The 21,367-nt window shown below is 37.5% G+C and overlaps 2 protein-coding genes and 1 pseudogene across 5 annotated transcripts; 1 reads left to right on the forward strand and 2 right to left on the reverse strand.

Moving 5' to 3' along the window:
* Positions 1-232: 232 nt before the first annotated feature.
* LOC103935069 lies at positions 233-1,796 on the forward strand (annotated as a pseudogene).
* Positions 1,790-9,372, reverse strand: LOC103934005 (TBC1 domain family member 2A). 4 transcript variants are annotated; one of them, XM_018644405.2, is made up of 18 exons: positions 8,804-9,372; positions 8,416-8,485; positions 7,407-8,066; positions 7,174-7,320; positions 6,946-7,059; positions 6,648-6,706; positions 6,281-6,347; positions 6,075-6,126; positions 5,879-5,971; positions 5,656-5,739; positions 5,135-5,547; positions 4,413-4,474; positions 3,979-4,048; positions 3,267-3,347; positions 3,081-3,182; positions 2,641-2,762; positions 2,308-2,386; positions 1,790-2,160 (listed from the first exon to the last, which is right to left on the reverse strand). In XM_018644405.2, exons 1-18 carry the CDS (start codon positions 8,848-8,850, stop codon positions 2,119-2,121), a joined length of 2,364 nt encoding a protein of 787 aa, XP_018499921.2. In that variant the 5' UTR covers positions 8,851-9,372; the 3' UTR covers positions 1,790-2,118. The 4 variants fall into 4 exon arrangements, 2 of the variants coding, with proteins under 2 accessions (XP_018499921.2, XP_048423651.1); XM_048567694.1 differs by lacking the exon at positions 5,879-5,971; XR_007252068.1 differs by lacking the exons at positions 1,790-2,160; positions 2,308-2,386; positions 2,641-2,762 and adding exons at positions 3,437-3,482; positions 3,640-3,686 and having other exon boundaries at positions 3,080-3,182.
* A 7,619-nt stretch (positions 9,373-16,991) lies between these two features.
* On the reverse strand, positions 16,992-19,445 carry LOC103933996 (glutathione S-transferase L3). Its single transcript, XM_009343697.3, has 10 exons — positions 19,338-19,445; positions 19,176-19,244; positions 18,890-18,950; positions 18,486-18,572; positions 18,281-18,379; positions 18,093-18,198; positions 17,935-18,011; positions 17,707-17,814; positions 17,298-17,378; positions 16,992-17,194 (listed from the first exon to the last, which is right to left on the reverse strand). The coding sequence occupies exons 1-10, from the start codon at positions 19,346-19,348 to the stop codon at positions 17,183-17,185; spliced, it is 711 nt and encodes a 236-aa protein (XP_009341972.2). The 5' UTR covers positions 19,349-19,445; the 3' UTR covers positions 16,992-17,182.
* Between the last annotated feature and the right edge of the window lie 1,922 nt (positions 19,446-21,367).

Consider the following 21,367-nt stretch of genomic DNA (forward strand, 5'->3'; position numbering starts at 1 on the left):
TAAAATTCTCCAAATCTGGTTAGAAAAAACATAAATGGCTACCAAAAAACTATTTTGCAGGTGATTTTGGGTTATTCTTTCCTTTTTTTGGTAGCAAGAAAATAATCTTTTCATAGTAAATTAGTAAATACTGATACATCCAATCCAATCCAATCCAATCCAGTGCTTTTACTCCCAAACCGAAGACTAAGGGCTAGGCAACATGACTGAGGTACCATCACCACCACCATCGGTTGGGTGCACCAGAAATCTATGGTTCTCCATTTTCGCTTTGTTGATGGTGATGGCTGGTTCTGGTGCAGTTTATCTGTTTGGAACCTATTCCAAAGAGCTCAAAACCACTTTTGGCTATGACCAAGAAACCCTCAACTTGCGGGGAGTTTTCAAAGACAGGAGTTATGGTTACTTGTGTGAAAAACTTCCCACAAAGCCGTGGTATTATGATCGGCCTCCTCAAAGGTTATATCGGGCGCAGTGGGGCTATCATCACCCAAATTTACCTAGCTTCGTATGGATTGCAGGACAGGAAAGCTCTGATTCTTCTCATCGGTTGGCTCCCAGCTGCATTCTCAGTTGTGTTTCTGTGTATGATTCGCCCGATAAAGATCACAGCAACTGCTGAAAATGGACAACTCAAAAGTGTTTTTTCGCTTTCTGTATGTGTCGATTGTTCTTGCCTTGTTTCTCATGCCAATGACTGACCCAGAAATCGGTTGTCTTCCCCCGGGCAGCCCTAGCTACGACTGCCACGGTGGTTTGCGTCCTGCTTTTGTTTCCTCTCTTGATTACCGTCAGAGAGGAGTTAGTCAACTGGACATTAACGAATCAATAACCTTGTCAAATAATCTTAGAGGAACCACAAGAACAAGGGCAACAAGAACTAGAGTTGGATCGAGAGATGAAACCAAAAGGTACGTCTTTCTTCTCAAACATTTTCAAGAAACCACCAAGAGAAGACTACATCATTTTACAAGCACTCTTGAGCATTGACATGCTACTCATATTCATTACAACGTTATTCGGACTTGGCTCGAGCTTGACTGCTACAAACAACCTCGGCCAAATGGCGAAACGTTGGGTTACAAACCTCAGACCATATAAACACATTTGTGTCACTCATCAGCATATGGAACTTCTTCGGCCGAATCTTTTCTGGTTACGTCTCCGAAATCCTACTCATGAGGTATAATATCCCAAGACCCCTTATGCTCATATTTTTCTTACACTAGAATGCCTTGCCTACCTTCTCGTTGCCCTTCCATTCCCTGGTTCCTTGTCCATTGCTTCAGTCGTCATCGGGTTTACCCTCAGAGCTCAGTTTCCACTGGCGTTGGCAATCATTTCTGAACTTTTGGGGTTGAAGTACTACTCCACCCTCTTCAATTGTGGACAGTTGGCAAGTCCTCTCGGGACTTATTTACTCAATGTGAGGGTCACTGGAATGCTCTATGACAAAGAGGCACAGAAGGAGCTTGCTAGGCTTGGTCTGCACAGGATCAAGGGCCAGGATCTAACATGTATTGGAACTCGATGTTATAGGTTGTCGTTTACAGTTTTGACTGCAACGACACTCAGTTGCAGCTCTTGCTTCACTTATTTTGCTCATGAGAACGCTTCAATTCTACAGAAGGGACACACACAAAAAGTTTAGAGAGAATAATAGAATGTCGTCGAGATTGATGAGACTGGAATGGCTTCATCATCTCCGACCCATTAACGGAGAAGAGCTGGAACTACAGTTCTTATTCGGTTTTCTGAATCCAACAAACAAAAGAAAGAATGTTCCAGCTTGCTGATAACGTCGATGATATCATTAACAGAGGCCAAAACTGATTTTAAACGTCACTATTGTAAACAAATGACTCTTAAACAGGAGAACTAATATGCTTTACATTTTGACTGTCTAGGGGTGAACCGAACCCGCTACTGCAAATTGACAAGTTTACAGATCGATGGCTTTCCTGAGTCACCATTATATAAACACAAAGACGAAAGCAAACGAAGATGTACATAGGCAGCAGCAGTTTCAATCTCTATTTCATGGCAATGAAAGTGGCATCCATCACTTTTCCACTAACTGGTCTTTCCCTTCTTCGCCGGTTTAATCCCTTGGACTTCTCAGTCTCTCTGTTGATTCGGTGATTTCAGATCACTGGATCCCTGTAAAAAAAGGGAGTGGGGGGTTACACACAGAAATCAAAACAGGGTTTAGAAGCATGCATCAGGTTAAGACTAGAAGAACCTTAGGTCATGGTATGAAAATAACGGGCACCTAGCGATCAATACAGAAAATGTAGAACTATATACCTTATTTCTGTCACCCCAACCAAGTCCAAATGGTAGAATGCCCATCTTTTTTGTGGAGTTTCCCTGTGTGTTAGCTGCCCTGCAAACCACTTCAGCTTGATAAGCTACTGCCAGAGATATATAATCCCCAGTAGCGCAACCAATGAATATGACAGACATTACGCGTATACAGCCCCAATAGCGTACTAAGAGTCTAAGAGTGACGGTAGAGATGATGGATTGCAAATTTTCATTGTTAAACCGAAAGAGATGGTGGATTGTGAGTTTTCATTGTTAAACATATACGACAACTGTGACTGTATAACATACTGAAAAACAGATATTGTCACGTACCTTGGAGAAAGCGCTTTGGCTTGACCAGATTCATATTGCAATGTAGCCTCCAACATTGATTCCGCCACTTTTACTTTCTTTTCCATCTCAGTAAGTGAAGACATGGCTTTCTCATATTTTTCCTGCATATACGGCATTCTATTGAGAAATAGATACGTTCATGTTTTGCGAAGATGGAAAAATGCGACATCCAGATTGTGAACTCTGGAGTTTGCCAAGAAACGAAACTAACACTTGGCTGTCTCACTCAGGCATTTTTCACTGTGATGCATTTTACAGAAATATATGGGTTTCTTAGAAAACTAAAATGATAATGATCCGACGATCTTTTTCCCAACAAAGAGCAAGAAAACCTCCACAATGTAAGGAGATGGCTTCAAGATATAAGATGCTACCCATATGCACACTAATATCAGGATATCATGGAAAAATAAAGGCACCTGAAGCACATTAACTGCACTTTTCTGAGCAGCTGCTTCTTGCTCGGCACATACTCGGGCATCTTCAGTTACCTTTTGCTCTTGTTCCAACCACATCAAGACCTGGACAGGAAAAAATAAAATAAATACAAGTGATCTTCCCTCTGCTTTCCTCCCCACCAAACGAGAAAACAAGTAAATTTAAACCTTAAGCATTGCAGTCTCTTGCTCTGTCTTATCCGCAAGGGCTTGCCGTAGCTCAGCCACCTCTTGCTCCAACTGCTCAACCTGCAGGACCATGAGGATATGCTAAATACCATCTCAAGATGTAGATGAAAGCAAATATTTTGTAGTTAAAACTTTTAAAGCATTTTCACCTAGGATCCAGATCTCCCCCTTTTCTTTTCTGACAATATTGAGGTTCTGGATGCAATCAATTATACGGTTAGGATTGACACAGTGTCGTTTGAGGTGGAAAAAATAAATTACAACTCCTTATTCACTTCCATGTTTATGATGAGCATACACAAGGTTGTCTAAGGTGAGGTAATGAAAATACAAAATGCAACCTCTCTCTCACCTGGTAACCGAAGGGCTAAACACCGCAATTCATCATTACTGTTGAACCTATTTCGAATAATGTAAATTCAAAAGATTGAAGATAACCCAACTATTTATCCGTTGCTCCAGAGCATAATCCATAGAAACTAGCATAGATGTCACACCTATATATTAGAGTACATGATTGATCCTAAATGCTTATTCATCAATAAGTTTTGTACTGCTGGACAAGGGGTTTAACTAAAGATACTGTAAAACATCACCATATTTAGACAATAATTCAACAGATTTCTTCGACATGGAACATCAGGAAAACATACTACTAGAAGAAAGTCAGTTACATCAACAGCAGAATTACCCTTGTGGTTAACTCTCGTCGATTATCGAGCTTGACCATCTCCATAAGTGCTGTCTCCAACTCCTCAGCCCTGGAAAGAACATGAATCACAAACAGAGCCTTAATCGTTATTTCAAAAGGCATACAATCACAATAATCTGGGCAAAAGGGCGATTGAAAATGAAAATTGATGGCCATCTATGGATGTTTATGGGTGCCTTTTGATCTTTGAGTCAAAGACTAATTGTCAATTATAAAACTGGTAATTTAGAAAGCTAGGCATGAGAGTAATCCTTTAAAGTTTCATATTGAAGATGGCAAAAGGAAAGAAATGCAATTAGTGAAAGCAAACAACGGCAACCAAAAACTCAAACACGATATGAGATTCTAGAGATGAATAGAAAAACCCCCTAAAAATGTAGAACTTTAAACTCGTAAACTAAGTAGCAGGTCACCTGAGTACAGCAGATCTTTTCTCCTCCAGCACCCTGCATACCTCAACCTTCAACCAATCGACCTGCACAAGAGCTGTTAATCATTGAAATTTAAACAAGAAATAGCAGAGGAGTAGCTTATATCTTTCAAAAAATTACAAGTGAAGAACCACTACGATAACCTATAGCCAAAAAGTTCAGTCAGGTCATTTAGGTTGTAAAATGGAAAGGATGAGACGCCTCCAATGAGAAAAACTATGAGCGGGTCTAAAAAGCAAACATCACAACCACATCTCAACATAGAGTTTACATAGCACAGCCAGGGGTGGAGCCACTAAGGGACCAGAGTGGTCCTGTGGTGTAAGAAATTTCCCGGTGGCTCCAAGCCTGCAATTGTCATGAGACATGAGGAAGACGGATTGTTCCTCATGAAGAAGTTGAGTGGAACCACATTGTTGTCTTCTGATTCTAGCAATTTTGTTGTTTTTCATTGTAGTTTAATGAACAGTGATTTTGTAGATGGGGTAAAAAAATGGGAGTTTTAACGAAAACTTACGGTACTGTTCACTTTAACAAAAAACCATATTTTTACACTAAAAAGTTAATCCTGGTACTATTCACCTTACCCTTTATTTTGTCCTTATCGTTAAAACTCAAATTTTTCAAGCCCTTTTCATTAGTTTTCCTTAAAATATAATGCACATCAAGAAATATATTAGGCAAAGGTGCAAAGAGAAAACAACCTGATCATGAAGATCCGGTAAAGAATCTCCTTCTGATACAGATAGGCCACTAACACTAAGGAATTCATCCAGATTAGAAGAGCCAGATTTCGAGCGAGATACATCTCCATCTGTACTTCCTTCAGTAGGACTTTTCTCTTCTATTATACTGGGATCATGCTTAAAACTATACAGCTTAGATGCAAGCCCTTTGGAATCTTTCCAAGCCTGACCCTTTTTAGATCTTTCCCCGACAATTGCTAACACAGATGGTCGATGCTTCTCTCTCAACTCTTGCAATCTACTTTCAGTTATAGCCAAAAAACCCATGCAAGCCGTCAAAACGAGCTGGCTGCTATCGAATGTTGAGCCAACAAGGGACTGCAACAAAGTAATAGCATCTCCTGCATCCTTAGTGGTAACTATCGCCGGCCCTGCACGAGCATATAAACAATAAAATGGCATTTCTAGTGATAAATTGCCAAGACAATAAAATCATATCTACTATGAATTTATGCATTAGTAGAACTGCAACAAGGTACCATATAACTCCATCAGTGCTAGTGCTGTTCGAAATAGCATAACACGATTTCCTTCAAACAGAAGCACATCCCAAACTCGAATAACTGAGGATCAAAGGAAGCAACAAGAAGGTAGATATTTTAGAAAAATATGATTTCAAACTGGTTCTTGAAACTGAGAACTAAAGAGACCGATTATCTAAAGTTTTTAAACAATTCCGAACACATGCCACACAAATCTCACCACTTTCCCATGGAATCATATTTACAAATATGGAAAGGAACCAAGGTCCAATGATCCATCCCACTTGGACTCCTAAGAAATCGAGATGATTCACTGCCACAAGCATAGTGGGAGCGGGATGAGAACCACACTGCTTCGTGTATGGTAAAGAACCAAAAGTTAGGATTATTAAGATGATTATTAGAAGTATACAAACCCAATTTTGGAAATCTTTCTCGCACCAAGTCCTCAAATACTAGTTGGTCCACCTGACAAAACAGAATAATTAATTTTCATGAAGATTAGTTATAACTGAATCCTCCATAAGTATTACAACTGTTGGAAGTGTGATAAAATAAATTGGTGAATCAGAATGGAATCATATATAATTTTTCCCAAGAACTTTAAACCATGAAATCACACCTGAGCTTCTATCATTTCCTCGGTATAGTAGCCATCAAAGTAGTCATCAATTATACCAACCAAAGCCCTTAAAGAAACAAAAGAAACAGTTTAAAAGTGAACCGGCCTATCATAGAACATCTGTATACAAATTGGTAAAGAATTGAGATGATGTAGTGTTCACAGTTCACCGAGACTATTGCCTTCAGCAAATATCTACAACTATTTCAACACATTTTTGCGTAATCAAAACAGAACTAAAAACATACTATCTTCCATAGTTCGCCAATGCACAATGCAGAAGTTAGTAGAGAGCATTGATTTCATTAGAATTAGAAGAAAAACATACAGTCGGCAGAGATTGGGGATATGAGCTCGGAAAACCTACCAAAAGGCATTTTCCTCAGGCATCAGAAGTAACAATAACCCTGCAAAAAAATTCATTGCCTGCACATATTTTAGTACCAAAGTAATAATACAAATACAGTAATAACTAGGACACTGATCATCTTTGACAAAAAGTCATTGCAAAGAAACAAGGAACCATTGGGATTTAGAAGGTAATTTTTCCTTTGGGTGTGGGGGCTCTAGGCCAAAACACAAAAGGACTTTCTGTGCGAAGATAAAATGAGAAATCCATTGAAACAAATGGACAATAGAATGTTAAAAGAATTGGACCAAATTACCTGGCAATACCCAACAGAGGGGTTATGACGAGCATAAGCTAAAAGCAAACGCCTCAGTGAATTACGACCATTCTCATTCAATGCAGGATGTCCTGGAAATGTACGAGGTATGTCCTGCAATAAAATGAAACATTTAGTTCAGGGAGAAACCCAGATTGCAGTACAAAGCAAAAGAAGTAGCACCTACGAATTAAAACGATAAAGTCCAAGGCACATGCATCTATTGACCTTCTCAATCTGCCTTCTCCATTTTCTGGGAATACCAGATGAGTTGTCATTATCCATGCTTTCACTAGTATTTGCTTCTTGAGCCAGCAAGTTATGGTAATATTTTTCCACCCGGCGAGCCTTCACACCTACAAAAGCTTGCCATACCTTCAATGGAAAGATTTAGAAAACATTGCACTTCATCTCAAACAAGTAATTTGGTAAATCAATCAAGTTGAAAGTATCGGTTTCACCTCTCCCCTGAGATCCCTTGGCACTCCACCATGAACAAGAGACTCGAGTTCTAGTTTCCAAGGAAAGAAAGGCTCTGGAGGGTTCCCATTAACCTTAGTTTCCTCTGTCCCAGCATCAACAGCCTCTTCTGTCCCAACGACTTTCACACTGTCGGATTGTCCATCACTTACAGAATTTTCTGCACTTAAGGCGTTCTTACTTTCATTAAAAGCATCGTCAAGACAAATTTTATCCTCACAGTCATCCTCAGAAGCCACTCCTGAAGAAGCTGCTTCTTCTATGGATGGAAGATGGTCTTTATTCCCAATTATCTGCTCATCTTTCATATTTCTTCCCTTCCTGACACGAACACTCATCATATTTTCAATAGAACTAAGAGAGGATCTAATGAGAATCCACGTTTGGACCTTAGATTTCTCTGTTTCTTCTGAAAGTTTAAGCTCCTTTTCTGGATGTCTTTCTGATGAACGATTAGAAACAGATTTCTTACTAATTGTATCATTCCCTTCCTCACCACTCTCAGACACTGTCCCTGCTTTCTGCTCAGTAGCTTTAGCCTGCAATTCGTCTTTAACTGCCTCAGGAGGGCACGATTGAGAAGACTTCTCTATATTTTCAAGGAAGTACTTCCATGTATTTGATCTTTCCTCTTCCTCTTCCTGATATCATAAATATATCACTAAACTGAACAGTCAATATTTCCTTCTTTTAGCCCTTTGGGTATGTTCATTTCGACGAAAATACTATTTCAACAGAGAAAGATGTCCTCAAAAAATAAATTGTGAAGCCCCCATGTTCGTCTTGTCACTCTAGTTCTCTATGAAGTGTAAAGTTGATCTAAAATCATATCTTCCTCCGAATTTTAGTAAATAATCCCATAACAATCACAGATGATATCAGTTTATATTCAAAACAATGTCCTTTTTCCACATCTCTACATATTGAATGTTAAAACAGTTACAAAGTCATTTCAATACCACAAGATGCGCACAAAGAAAACAAATTTACCTTGTAGATGTTCGAGTACTCTCTATATTTTTGTACATGTTGAGGTCTCAAAGCAAATCCATAGGAGTCCCTGTCGACATCAAATTCTCTATGAATGTCTTCAATACAAAATATAACAACAATTTAACAGGTCTATATATATCTAAGATTCCATGACAAAACCAACAAATACGCCATGCATTTAACATCTACAAGCATTAAACCATAGAGAGGAGGGAAAAGGTGGTTTTTTTTTTTGGGGCGGGGGGGGGGGGGGGGGGGGGGTGGGCGGGCGGTGGTGGGTTTGGGGTGGAGAGAGATCATAAAGGTTGAATTTTCCCAGCATTGAGAATAAACTTAGACTGGTTAACAACCGAATACGGAATAAGTTTCTAGAAATTCTACGGACCTGGAATCAGCCTCCAACGAGCGCTTACTCAACAAGGACAATAACATGCTTCACAATGAGTTAAAATTCTACTGCCCATAGCTTTCATTTTCTTTACAACCAAACTCGGAAATTCTAAACGTTCCCGCTACATTACACACTCGAAGAAAAACAAAAATCAAATATCCACATTACACATTATGTATTCGCACAAACCCTAACCCTAACTCCCCTTGAACACCACGGGTTACCACAGAAACTCATCAAAATTCAAGATCAGCCAATCCTGAACCTCATCAAATTCAATGCCAACCAATCCTCGAGCAGAATCGAAAACTTTCAACAGAAAAATAAAATGTTGAATTAAATTCTACAGCTGAAATTCGAGAAATAAAAACAAAAGATTGTCGATCCACAATTGCAACGAAACAGAAGAATATGGTTGTCAAATGACTCGGTCACCCTGTGTTTCGAAGTATCAGCAAGAAGAAGGATTTAGAGATTAAGCCTAATACATATAATTAGTTACAGAAATGCGGAAAATTAGGGTTATATAACACGTTGAGAAACGAGAAAATTCAAGAGCGCGTAGCATTTACAACCTGGGCTTTGGAGCGTGGAGGCCGTTGGACCTCTGTTCCGCCATTGTAGTTCGGAGAGATAAGAGAGAGACATTAGAGTTCAGGCGTTTGATTCGGAGAGAGATAAATAAGAGAGCCGGTTCGTTGATTACTCTGAAACCGAAACTTAGGCGAAACGTTTCTCTGTGTCTCCCTCGTGTGAGTGAGTCAGTGAGGGTGTGGAAGCTGAGCGCTCCTGCATGGATATGGAGACGTTGAAACTGAAGTTTGTTGGTCACGTGAGCTTTTAGCGGGACTTGGAGGGAAGACGAAGTAAACTACTGCCTACTCCAAGTCGGATGCAGCTCCTCTTTGCTTTTGTTTTTTTTTTTTTTTTTTTTTTTTTTTTTTATACCATGATTTATTTTACTAAATTAGTATTCAACTTGTCATCTATAAGATTCAAATTTAAAATATCTCTTAGTTTTACGTGTATTCATAGACAAGTAAAAAATAACAGTTGTGCATCTCCTGCCCTGTAGATTTAGGGTAAGGGTTTTGGTAGTTATATATTGTAAGTATATAGCTAATTAGGAAATAAGTTGTGTATCAATGTGTATTCACTTGAGTTAAAATACCGAGTGTGCAGCTCTATTGTAGTAAGGCAAATAATGTCAGGTGTAATGGTCCTAGAAAATAGCTAGATGAAGGGCTGAAATTGTTTTTGTAATGAGAGAGAATCCACCTTGGATTCTAACAGTTACGTAAGCACCGAATGTGTGAATTGAAGTGAGAAAGATGAAATGAATATGTTTTGCTAGTTTTTTTTTTTTGCAGAGAGTGAGAATCCTTTTGAAAATTCTTCCATTGTTATCTTTCTCATTCTTTGTTCTTCGATTGTTCATCTCAACCAGATTTTAAAACCAAATCTCAACATGGCCTTATAGCCAAGTTCGATCATTTGAATTTGGGCGTAAAATTGTGAATTTTCAAAGCTAAATTGAACCTCACTCAAAGCTTGATGAAGGTCACCGGAGCTTCGTTACCATCTAAGAAGAGTATTCAACTTATTCGGACTAAAGATGTCTGGATCTAGAGGCTCGGAAGTGAGAACTCCAATTTTCTCAGGTGAGAACTACCAGTTCTAGATAATCAAGATGCTGTTGATCTTCAAATCACATGGGTTGTGGAATTTGGTTGAAAAGGTGAGCTATAACTCTTGATTCGAAGAAGAAAAAGAAGGTTGATGGATCATTGAAGGATGAGGGAGATGATGAAATGGTTGCTGAGTTGATGAAATATGCAAAGGCTCTAGGAATTATTCAGAATGCAGCCTCCGATCAAATTTTTTTCTCGAATTGCCAATGCTGAATCGGCTAAGATGGCATAGGATCTAATGTATGGAGACTATCATGGTGGCGATCACGTGAGGTTTGTAAAATTGCAAAATCTTATACTTGAGTTTGAATATGCTAGAATGCGTGATGATGAAACTCTATTTGGATACCTTACTAGACTAAATGATTTGATTAATCAGATGAAAACATTTGGTGAAGTTCTTTCTAATGAGAGACTTGTGCAGAAGGTTTTGATTAGTCTTAGTAAGCCATATGATCCTATATGCCTGGTTATTGAAAATACAAAATGTTTGGAAATTGTAGAATTGCAGGAGGTTATTGCAATTTTGAAGAGCCAAGAACAACGGTTCGATTTGCACAATGTTGACACAACTGAGAGAGCTTTTGCCTCACTCTTTGTGAATCCAAAAGAACAAAACAAAAGTGGTGCTCATTCTGGTTCATCCAGATTTCAGAAAAATTGGAATCCCAAGGGCAAGAAATGGGAATCAAAACCAAAGTTTCAACAATATCTTCTGTGAATAATTACCAGAATGTGAATTCATCTTAATCAATGAGCAAAGAGGTTACAAAGTCTCAGTGCAAGGTGTGTTCTAAGTACCACTTTGGTGAGTGCAAACACAAAGGGAAACTCAAATGCTTCAATTGTGATAAGTTTAGGCATTAGGCTAGAGAGTGTACTACAACAAAGGCAGTGCAAAAGGCAAATCATGCAAACCAAGTGGAAGTGCCTAGAAATATGTTCTATGCCAACAATGCAACTACTAAGACTAAAGTAAATAGAGAATGGTACATTGACAGTGGTTGTAGCTATCATATGATAGGGAATGTGGATCTGCTTGTTGATGTGAGAACCAACATTGCAGGCAAGGTTCAAATGCCAACTAGAGATCTTGTAAATGTTGCAATAATGAGATATTTTGTTATTGACACAAACAAGGGTAGAAAGTATGTTAGAGAAGTAATGTATCTTCTTGGTTTAAAAGAATTTGCTCAGTGTTGGTCAAATGGATGAACATGGATATTTCTTGTTATTTAGTGGTGGAATGTGTAGTGTGTTTGATGGTCCATCACTGGATTGCTTAGTCATTAAAGTGAGGAAGAAAGTGAACAGATGTTATCCACTGACTCTACTACCTAAGAATCAAATTGCATTGAAAGCAAGTGTCACTCATTCTACTGAGATTTGGCATAAGAGACTCGAAAATCTACATTGTGGTGGTCTCAAGCAATTGAGAGACAAAGACATGGTTCATGGATTACCCCAACTTGAAAATCATAATGGTGTATGTATAGGAAGCAACATAAAGAAGAGTTTCCAATAAATCAAGTGCAAAGGGCTAATGCTCCACTTGAACTCATTCATGTTGATCAATGTGGACTTGGGAAAAATGATTCAATTGCTGGAAATAAGTATTTCATGCTCTTGATAGATGGTCTTACCAAAATGACTTGGGTTTATTTTCTAAGATACAAATATGAAGCATTCAATTGTTTTAGAAAGTTCAAAGTTATGGCAAAATTGCAGAGTGGATTCAAGATTAAGTGTTTGAGAAGGGCATGTGAAAATGGGTATAAGGTGTTTGATCCAATATCCAAGAAACTTGTCTTGTCAAGAGACATTGTCTTTGATGAAGAAGCTGCTTGGAATTGGGAGGAGAATTCAAATCAATTTTCTCCTACTACTAGAAGATTTTCTTATGATGATGCTAGTGCTGAAAGAAATGAAAGTGTGGTGTTGTCTCCTGCATCACCTACATCACCTTCACCTAGAAGGGCTCTTAGTATTGAGGACTCTGGAACTCAGTCTAAGTCACTCACTTTCAGGTGAATCTACAAGTACTTCAAGTCTGAATGAGAAGTATACTCAAGCATTTGATCATACACCATTGAAATGGAGAAAACTAAATGAGGTACTGGCTCAGTGTAATCTATGTATCATGGATTCAGAGAAATATAAAGATGCTAAACAAGATGAGTCTTGGTTGAAAGCAATAAAGGATGAGCTGTTCATGATTGAGAAGAATGGTACATAGAAGCTTGTTGATAGACCAACTAAAAAACCTGTCATAGGGGTTAAATGGGTCTACAAAACCAAGCTAAATCTTGATGGTTCATGTTTAAAAATAAAGCAAGATTGGTTGCAAAGGGTTATGCACAAAAGCTTGTATTGGATTACAATGAAACCTATGCTCCAATTGCTAGGTTGGATAATATCAGGACTCTGATAGCATTGGCTACACAAAGAGCTGGAAATTGTACTAGTTAGATGTAAAGTCAGCTTTCTTGAATAAAGTATTACAAGAAGAAGTCTATGTTAAGCAACCTAAAGGATTTGTAGTCAAAGACAAGGAAGACAAGGTTTACAAACTACATAAAGCCTTTTATGGTCTAAAACAGGCACCAAGGCCTAGTATAGAGAAATAGACACTTATTTCTCACAGTGTGGTTTTGAGAAAAGCTTGAGTGAACTAACACTGTACATAAAGGCAAGAGGGAGTAGACATTTTGATTGTCTCTATATATGTGGATGATATAGTCTACACTGGCAGTTGTAAGTCAATGCTAGAAGAGTTCAAGGAAGACGTGAAGAGAAAGTATGAGATGACAGATTTGGGATTCCTTCATCATTTTCTTAGGATAGGAGTAATTTAAACTGACTTAAGTGTCTTTATTGACCAAAAGAAATATGCAAGTTCCTTGTTGAGCAAGTTTGGATTAAGTGAAGGAAAGTTTATGACAACTCATCTTGTAGCAATTGAGAAGCTAACCAAAGATGATGGAAGTAGACCTGTGGGAAGCCTTTTGTATCTCACTGCCACAAGGCCAGACATAATGTATGCAACAATTTTATTAGCTAGGTTTATGCATTATCCTACTAATAGACATTATGGAATTGCAAAGAGGGTGCTCAAATACATCAAGGGGACCCTAGACTATGGTCTGGAATATGTGAAGGGGAGAAAAGCTTGCTTAATTGGCTATTGTGATAATGACTGGGTTGGTTCATTGAATGACAACAAATTAGGGTATGCTTTCTCTTTTGGCAATGATGTGTTCTCTTGGGCTGCAGTTAAGCAAAGTTGTGTTGCACTTTCAATTGCAGAGGCTAAATACATAAGTGCATCTAAAGCCACAGCTCATGCAATATGATTAAGGTTTATTATGAAGGATTTTGAAGAATTGCAAACTTAAGCAACCCCTCTTCACTATGAAAACACTTCTGCCATTGCTATTACCAAGAATGATGTGTTTCATCAAAAGATCAAGCACATTGACAAGAGATATCACTTTATCAAAGATGTGTTGCAGGAAGGCATTATTGACTTGGTGTATTATCCTATAGAAGAGCAATTGGCAGACATCTTCACAAAGCCACTCGCAAAAGATAGATTCAATTTTCTCAGAAGTATGCTTGGAGTGAAATCAACATTAGGCTAAAAGGGGAGTGTTGAATTGTAAGTCTATAGCTAATTACGAAATAAGCTGTGTATCAACGTGTGTATTCACTTGAGTTAAAATACCAAGTGTGCAGCTCTGTTGTAGTAAGGCAAATAATGCTAGGTGTAATTATCCTAGCAACTGGCTAGATGAAGGGCTGAGATTGTTTTTGTATGAGAGAGAATCCAATCCACCTTGGATTCTAATGGTTATGTAAGTGAGAGAGATGAAATGAATATGCTCTGCTAGTTTTTTGCAAAGAGTGAGAATCCTTTTCAAATTTTTTTCCATTGTTATCCTTTTCATTCTTTGTTCTTCGATTGTTCATCTCATAACCAGATTTTAAAACCAAGTCTCAACAAAATAGATCGCACTAATGATGTTGCTATCTCCTCCTCCACGCGTTAAGGGTTAGGGTTGGTAGATCATAGCATTTAGTAAACCTCTCCGCAAAAATGTCTCAGAGTGTATTTATTGTCTTTGTGTATTATATACATGTAGCTTCAGTTTCTACTCCGTTCTTTTTCAGTGAATCAGTGATGCAATTTGTTTCGAATTCCAGGTAGTCGAATTTGGCCTCATCCAAATGCCCAAATAAAAGCCTCAAATACATAAATAAACCATACGTAGTACAAACCAAAGCAATCCCCAAATGTGTTTTCCACCAGATTCAACGATAAAAAACTATTGAAGTTTGTGGGAACGTTGTGCAGGGGGAATGACTATTCTCTATGTGTTTCACTCACCAAAGTGATTACTTCTAAAGTTTTGAGCTTGTGCAAATGGTCATTTACCACAAGTGGTAGAAAAATGTGCTCTTGCATGACCTTGTCAATGGCTAATCTAATGTCAAACTTACTAGCACCATCGCTCGACTCAAAAAAAGAAAGAAGTAAGTTTTGAGCTTGCGCGGGTGTTGTTCCTCGAGAAACTATATAGCGGGTTGTTCTTTTGTACATGTTTAATTTCTCCTTGCTACGGTGGCAAGATACAAGCCATAAGATACTTGTAGATGAAATAGAACTTATAACATTCATTTGTGGGTTAAACAGTTTTATCTTTTATGAGAAATTACTAAATCGATTTTAGTAATTGAAATAGGTTTAACATATATGATACTTGTAGATGACACATAGCAACGGAAAACAATAATAAGTTTATTTTCATTTCTTACTAGCATATGGGCACACACAAATGTGTGAGAAATTATTTTTTTTTGTTTTTGAAATAGAAGGAGAGAGGAAGAGAGTGATAGAGAATGTGGGAGTGGGAAGTGTTTTTTTTTTTATTATTTTTTTTTTATTTTATTTTTTTTAATTAGAGATATGTGAGGATTTGAGGCTTTTTTTGGTTGTGTGAAATTACATTTCTGCCACATATTTCTTATTCATGTTTATATTTTTAACTAGAGGGTTAAACTGAGGGTTTTAGTTGACAATGAATGTTTTATTAATTAGTAGAGATTATTTAGGAAAACTAACTAGTAAATCACTAACTCCAATTTATAGTTAGTTTTTCTAAATAATAAGGAAAACTAGTTAACCTACGCTAGTAAATTCCAAGTTAGTAATTTTCGTAAAAGATAAAAAGTTAGTTTCCCTAAACAATAAGAAAAGCATTTAGTCCACGCTAATAAATTACTTGAAGAATTTTTGTGTACGCAAAACACTTGCTAGTGTTCTACTACTTCACATGTTAATATGATGGCGTCGAGTTTTACAACTTTTATAATACATAAAAAAAAAAATTTGTTTAGAATATTACACAAACGATGATTTTTTTTTTTTTTTTCACGCTAACCTCCAAACTTAGGACACAAAAAAATGGAACCCGATCCAATAAAACTGAGCCTGCTGAGCAGATGATTCGGACCGTTGAAATTTGATCCAACGGCTACAAACGCGGGGGGACTCTCTAAAAGTTATAATAGTTGTAACCGTTGGATCAAATTTTAATGGCCTGATCATCTGCTCAGCATGCTTAGTATATATGGATCCGGACGGAATCAGGTTCCCAAAACAATTGCTCAATCACATACACTAACTCCGAACTCAGGACACGTGGCCATTGATTCTTTTCTTTCACATAACTACATATTTTGGTATAACATGGAACATGTTGGAACTCCTCCATCTCATATATATTTTTCGTTACGACATGATATTAGACACATTTTGCCTTGTTTTTATTGGACGGTAGTATAAACATATAGAGAACTTCCTAGTTCCAACTCAAAAAATACATGTAGGAAAACAAGAATATTTTAAGAGAAGAGATTACCGTTCTTTTTTTAAATGAGAATAATTGTGGGATCCATAATATATTGAACTTTAATAATCTGAACCGGTTACTTTTCAAATTGCACCAAATAAATCATCCTTGCAAGATATTAGCTAAATAAAAAATATTTAAAACATCTAATTGAGTTCAAAAAAATTAACAAACACTTTGCTCTATAGGAAACAGGAAATTTCATCGTGATAATTAAATAAACAAATGATTTCATATTAATTTGAATTTTTGTAAAAAATGACTTATGAATTGATACTTACAACGGTTCGAAACATTAAAGTTAGATGTAGAGTAGACCCCACAACTAATCCTTATTTTTAAAAAAAAAAAAAAAAAAAAAAAAAAGAGAAATAGATGGTTAAATCATTAAAGTTAGATGCAGAGTAGCTCCCACAACTAATCTTTATTTCCTTAAAAAGAAAATGAGAATCCCTTTGCATGAAGGCCCATAGGAAACAATTTGGCCAACGTGGCTTGGACTGTATTCTTTGGTAATTATTCTTTCATTTGCAAAAGAAATGCCTCTTCTGAAGAAATAGTTGATAGATTACGAGAGAATCCGCACTAACAATGATCTGAATTTTATTGATGTAACAATGATACTTATACACATCCATATCCAGACAAGTCCATGTCTATAACAGACAACATAATCTGCATACATAATTAGGCCGGCGAGCGGCGAACAATCTGTGCGTGGCCTGAGCCACTTATTTATACCACGTACCAAAGCAGAATAGCTCACAAGTTTACTGCTGCTCCTGTAACAAAAAGTATTTCGCGGAAGTTAGCAAACCAGCATAACGAATGAAAAAGAACGACTGAGCATGAATTTCGTATTCAGGTCAGCAAAAGAGAATGTACCAGGAAGCGTTTCTTGTAGAATGCAACAAGCTCCTTTGGATCAGTTTTGGTTACCTTGTATGCCTCAATCTTATTGACTTCCTGCACAAGGATATATAATAACCAGAACAATCACCATCTGTTACCAAAAATCCTATGTTATACAGGAACTCGTCGCTCTATCAAATCTGAATTTAAGATAATGGTTTACAGAGTGCTTTTAGCTTAAGAGTGCTTGCTCGAAAACTACGTGATCAGCCAGCTCAGTCTGTTTTTAGCATAGAGTTCTGTTTGGAAACTGCCTAACCATCTAGCTAGCTTAGTCTCATGAAATGTTTAAGTTCGTTTTTCAACAGACGAGAGACAATTAACCATACATGGAGTACAGCTCATAACTTTCTATATGCAATTCTATGGTCTGTTAATGTACCTCGAACCATGCTGCTAGTTTGGGCCTCCCTGCTGTGATGTCATACTTGAATACGTCTGATAAGAAGACTTGGAATCGCTCAATAAACGGGATATAGGCTATGTCCACCTGCAGAACACATGTTTCTATCCATTACTTAACCACTCTGTGTTGCTGTATTGCTTACAAAAGGACATTTTGCTAGTTCATTTTATTAGATATACATACATAGTTGTACATTCAACTTACCAAACTGAAATGACCCAGAAAATATGGCCCGTCGTCAAATTTCTTAAGAGTATTTTCCAAGTAATCAAACTGCTCATCTGGTGCAGATAACCAAATTCAGTCAGTGTAAATTCATCAACAAAATGGGTCACCTGATGGGAGAACCTCACAAGTCTTACCAGCTGCTTTTACCGCGTCTCCTTTGAATGAGCGAAACAAGGACCCCGTGAAGGTATCGACGTAAGTTAACAATTCTTCACCGAACTTTTTTCTCTCAGGATCGTCCTACAAATAGCATCACTTTGGTCAAATTTCTGATAGACAAAGACATGTTACTTGAGGCACAATCCAATTCTGGATATCCTACCTTGGGGAAAAGTGAAGGCCCTTCGAAGTTGCTATCAACGTATTTGATCAGATCAAGACTTTCTCCAATGACGTTTCCATTGTGCTCCAGAGCTGGCACCTATAAAAAGAACCGATCAACAGATTTATCCAGCTTCACCAAATTTCCCATAGATAATCAATGACAGCAAAGAAGAAAGAACCCTAATTTTTGTTCAAAATTTTACCTTGTTTCCAGGGTAGACCTTTTCCTTGTACCAATCAGGCCTGTTTTGAAGATTTATAGGGACTAGCTTAATCTTGTCTTGCAAACCCTGCAACTCAAAAATTTCAACAAAAACAAACAATAAGACAAAATAATCGATATGGATTCTATTAATTTGCAATTTACCAAATCAAGAAAACAAACATGGCGGGAGTGAGGATTTAACAAATCCCCCAATTGATGTAATGATTAAAATCGAATAACGACGACATATCAACGACAAAATCTTCAAAAATTAATTTCAGCAATCGGGGTTTGTATTTTCATCATTTCTCAAAGAAACAAATTGAATTATCATAACAGGGTCTTTGCCAGAAGCTCCAAAAACAGAAAATACGAATGAAAAAAGAGAGGAGCCAAACAAACCTTATAGTTCCTAGTGATCCAAACCCGCTGTGCAAATGGACATGCGTAATTTACGTACAACCTTCAAAACACAAGCAACCAATACACATCAAAACATGGTAATCAGTGACCAAAATTGAAATTCGACGAGACAGATGGCGAAAACAGTCACAAAAAGTACATTATCTTCGGAAAATTGGCTGAAATGATCAAATTACAAAATTTGAATTGCTGAAATGATAGTATTTCACAGTACGGCTGATCGATATATCATATCAGACCAAAAATGTAGAGGAAAGAGGTAAACCTTGTAGTGCCGTCAAAGAGAGGAGGTGGGGAGGAAGTGGAATCCAACGGTGGAGGAAGTTCCTCATGCCTGCAACACCCAGAAGATAAAAATCAGAAATTCATTAGGTGTCTGTGTAAGCCAGAAATATCTTTCATTAGCCAGAAAGATGAGAAATCGTACTTGTAAGCCATTTTTGGAGCTCTGCAGAAATAAGCTTTTTTCTTTTTTTGTGGCAATCAGAATTTGGCGCAGAATGCTGTCTATGTACAAAACGGGTGGTCCTTTTATAGGGGAGTGTGAGTCGGTGGTTGAGTCGCCAGCAGTGACGAAATTGCGTTACTGTTTACTATTCGTGTGCGCGAGTTTTGGCGGTGCAGGATAGGGTATCGTGGAGTTGATTTGTCGTCCGTTGGATTTGAGTAACTTCGTATGATCTGGGTTTTGGTGTTGGTCGGACGGTTAGAGAGGAGCGTTGAGCATGGCGACTTTATCCGAGTTTTTAATAGAATTTAAATCCTCGCCGGATTCTTTTTGTCAGGATCTCGAAAATCCGTGAATCATATTCGTTCATTATATATCGTGCGGTCAGAAATTATTTTATATACTTTTAAAATTAAATACAAAAGTATCTGATAAAAACTAACAGCACAATGTACGATGAACATAAATGATTTACGAATCTCCAGGATCTACACCAAAAGAATTCGGAGAGGTTGCTATTGGTTTTTAATATTGTGAACTAATCATTTTGGTAGCCACTAGTCAGTCGGTATGGCAAAAAAAAGTCGGAAGGAGTCTAGAATCTTGGGTCAGGTGGAGTAGTGTTTCCTTTTATTCGTATTAATAGGGAATTTCGTCATTTAGTATTATAGTCTAGTGATATTCCTCTTCATTTGAAGTGAGGTCTTAAGTTTGATTTTCGCTAAAAGTAAATTTGAATTTCATTATTGCTATTATAGTGTGAGGCTAAGTTGATAATATCGTTTGTTAAAAAATTAAAAAAAAAAACACATGAACTTGTAAGTGAGAGGTCTTAAGTTTGATTTTCGCTAAAAGAAAATTTAAATCTCATTATTGCTATTATAGTATGAGGCTAAGTTGACAATATCGTTTGTTAAAAAATTAAAAACAAAACACATGAACTTGTGTTGCATGAAATCAAAATATAAAAAATATAATAGAGTTTCGTGTTTTTGTGAAAAGTGTCTGTAGACAACGAAATTTCGATGAAATGAATATTGACAAATAACTAAAATTTCAATGCTCACATGTCAAATAAATTTTACACGTAGCGTGAGACTCAACGAAAAAATCAAAATAAATCGGAAAAGTCATCAAATAGGACACGTGTTAATACCTGGCAGAAATGATTTATTTCATCTGATTATTTAAATAAAAAAATCAAGTTTTGGAATTCTATAAATAGGAAGCCAAGGTATTCATTTTGGGAGGAATGGATATCACACCAAAACCTTGAAACTTTGAAACTCTAAAGCTCTCAAGCAAATCCCGAAGGATTAAGAAAGTCTCTCCGTTTCTTCGTCAAATCCTCCTTCAAGATCAAGCATCGACGGCCCTTAAAGAACTTCCACCAACTCAATATCAAGCCCCGACGGCCCTTGAAGAAAGTATTCATCGTTCATCATCCGTTCATCTCAAGATCAAGCCCCCACGGTCCTTTGGATTAACAAAATCAACAAATCCAAACATCTAACCGTTCTTCAAGATCAAGCCTAAAATCCCTTGAAGAAATCCGCACAACCATTCTTCAAGATCAAGCCCCGACGGCCCTTGAAGAAAGTGTTCATTGTTCATCATCCGTTCATCTCGAGATCAAGCCCCAACGACCCTTTGGATCAACAACATCAACAAATCCACACATTCAAGCCCAAAAGCCCTTGAAGATCCGCTCATCCATCAACCTTCAAGATCAAGCCCAAAAGCCCTTGAAGAAATCCACACAACCATTCTTCAAGATCAAGTCTAGACGGCCTTTGAAGAAAGTGTTCATCGTTCATCATCCGTTCATCCCAAGATCAAGCCCTAACGACCCTTTAGATCAACAACATCAACAAATCCACACATATAACCGTTCTTCAAGATCAAGCCCAAAAGCCCTTGAAGATCCGCTCATCCATCAACCTTCAAGATCAAGCCTGACAGCCCTTGAAGAAATCTGCACAACCATTATTCAAAGATCAAGCCCTGAA

This window comes from the organism of the source record quoted next, unplaced genomic scaffold, assembly GCF_019419815.1.
Source record: "Pyrus x bretschneideri cultivar Hongxiangsu unplaced genomic scaffold, Pyrus_bretschneideri_v1 Contig45, whole genome shotgun sequence".
Classification (NCBI taxonomy): domain Eukaryota; kingdom Viridiplantae; phylum Streptophyta; class Magnoliopsida; order Rosales; family Rosaceae; genus Pyrus; species Pyrus x bretschneideri.

What these genes read in the sequence shown, in the direction of transcription:
- LOC103934005 (XM_018644405.2), bottom strand. Translation starts at nt 8,850, where the DNA reads ATGTTATTGTCCTTGTTGAGTAAGCGCTCGTTGGAGGCTGATTCCAG. An exon ending in AGCACTGATGGAGTTATATG is followed by an intron (nt 5,548 to 5,655) that starts GTACCTTGTTGC and finishes ATGCTCGTGCAG; the next exon opens with GGCCGGCGATAGTTACCACT. An exon ending in AAGAGACTGCAATGCTTAAG is followed by an intron (nt 3,183 to 3,266) that starts GTTTAAATTTAC and finishes TTTCCTGTCCAG; the next exon opens with GTCTTGATGTGGTTGGAACA.
- LOC103933996 (XM_009343697.3), bottom strand. An exon ending in AGGTCTACCCTGGAAACAAG is followed by an intron (nt 18,380 to 18,485) that starts GTAAAATTTTGA and finishes TTCTTTTTATAG; the next exon opens with GTGCCAGCTCTGGAGCACAA. An exon ending in TTCTGGGTCATTTCAGTTTG is followed by an intron (nt 17,815 to 17,934) that starts GTAAGTTGAATG and finishes TGTGTTCTGCAG; the next exon opens with GTGGACATAGCCTATATCCC.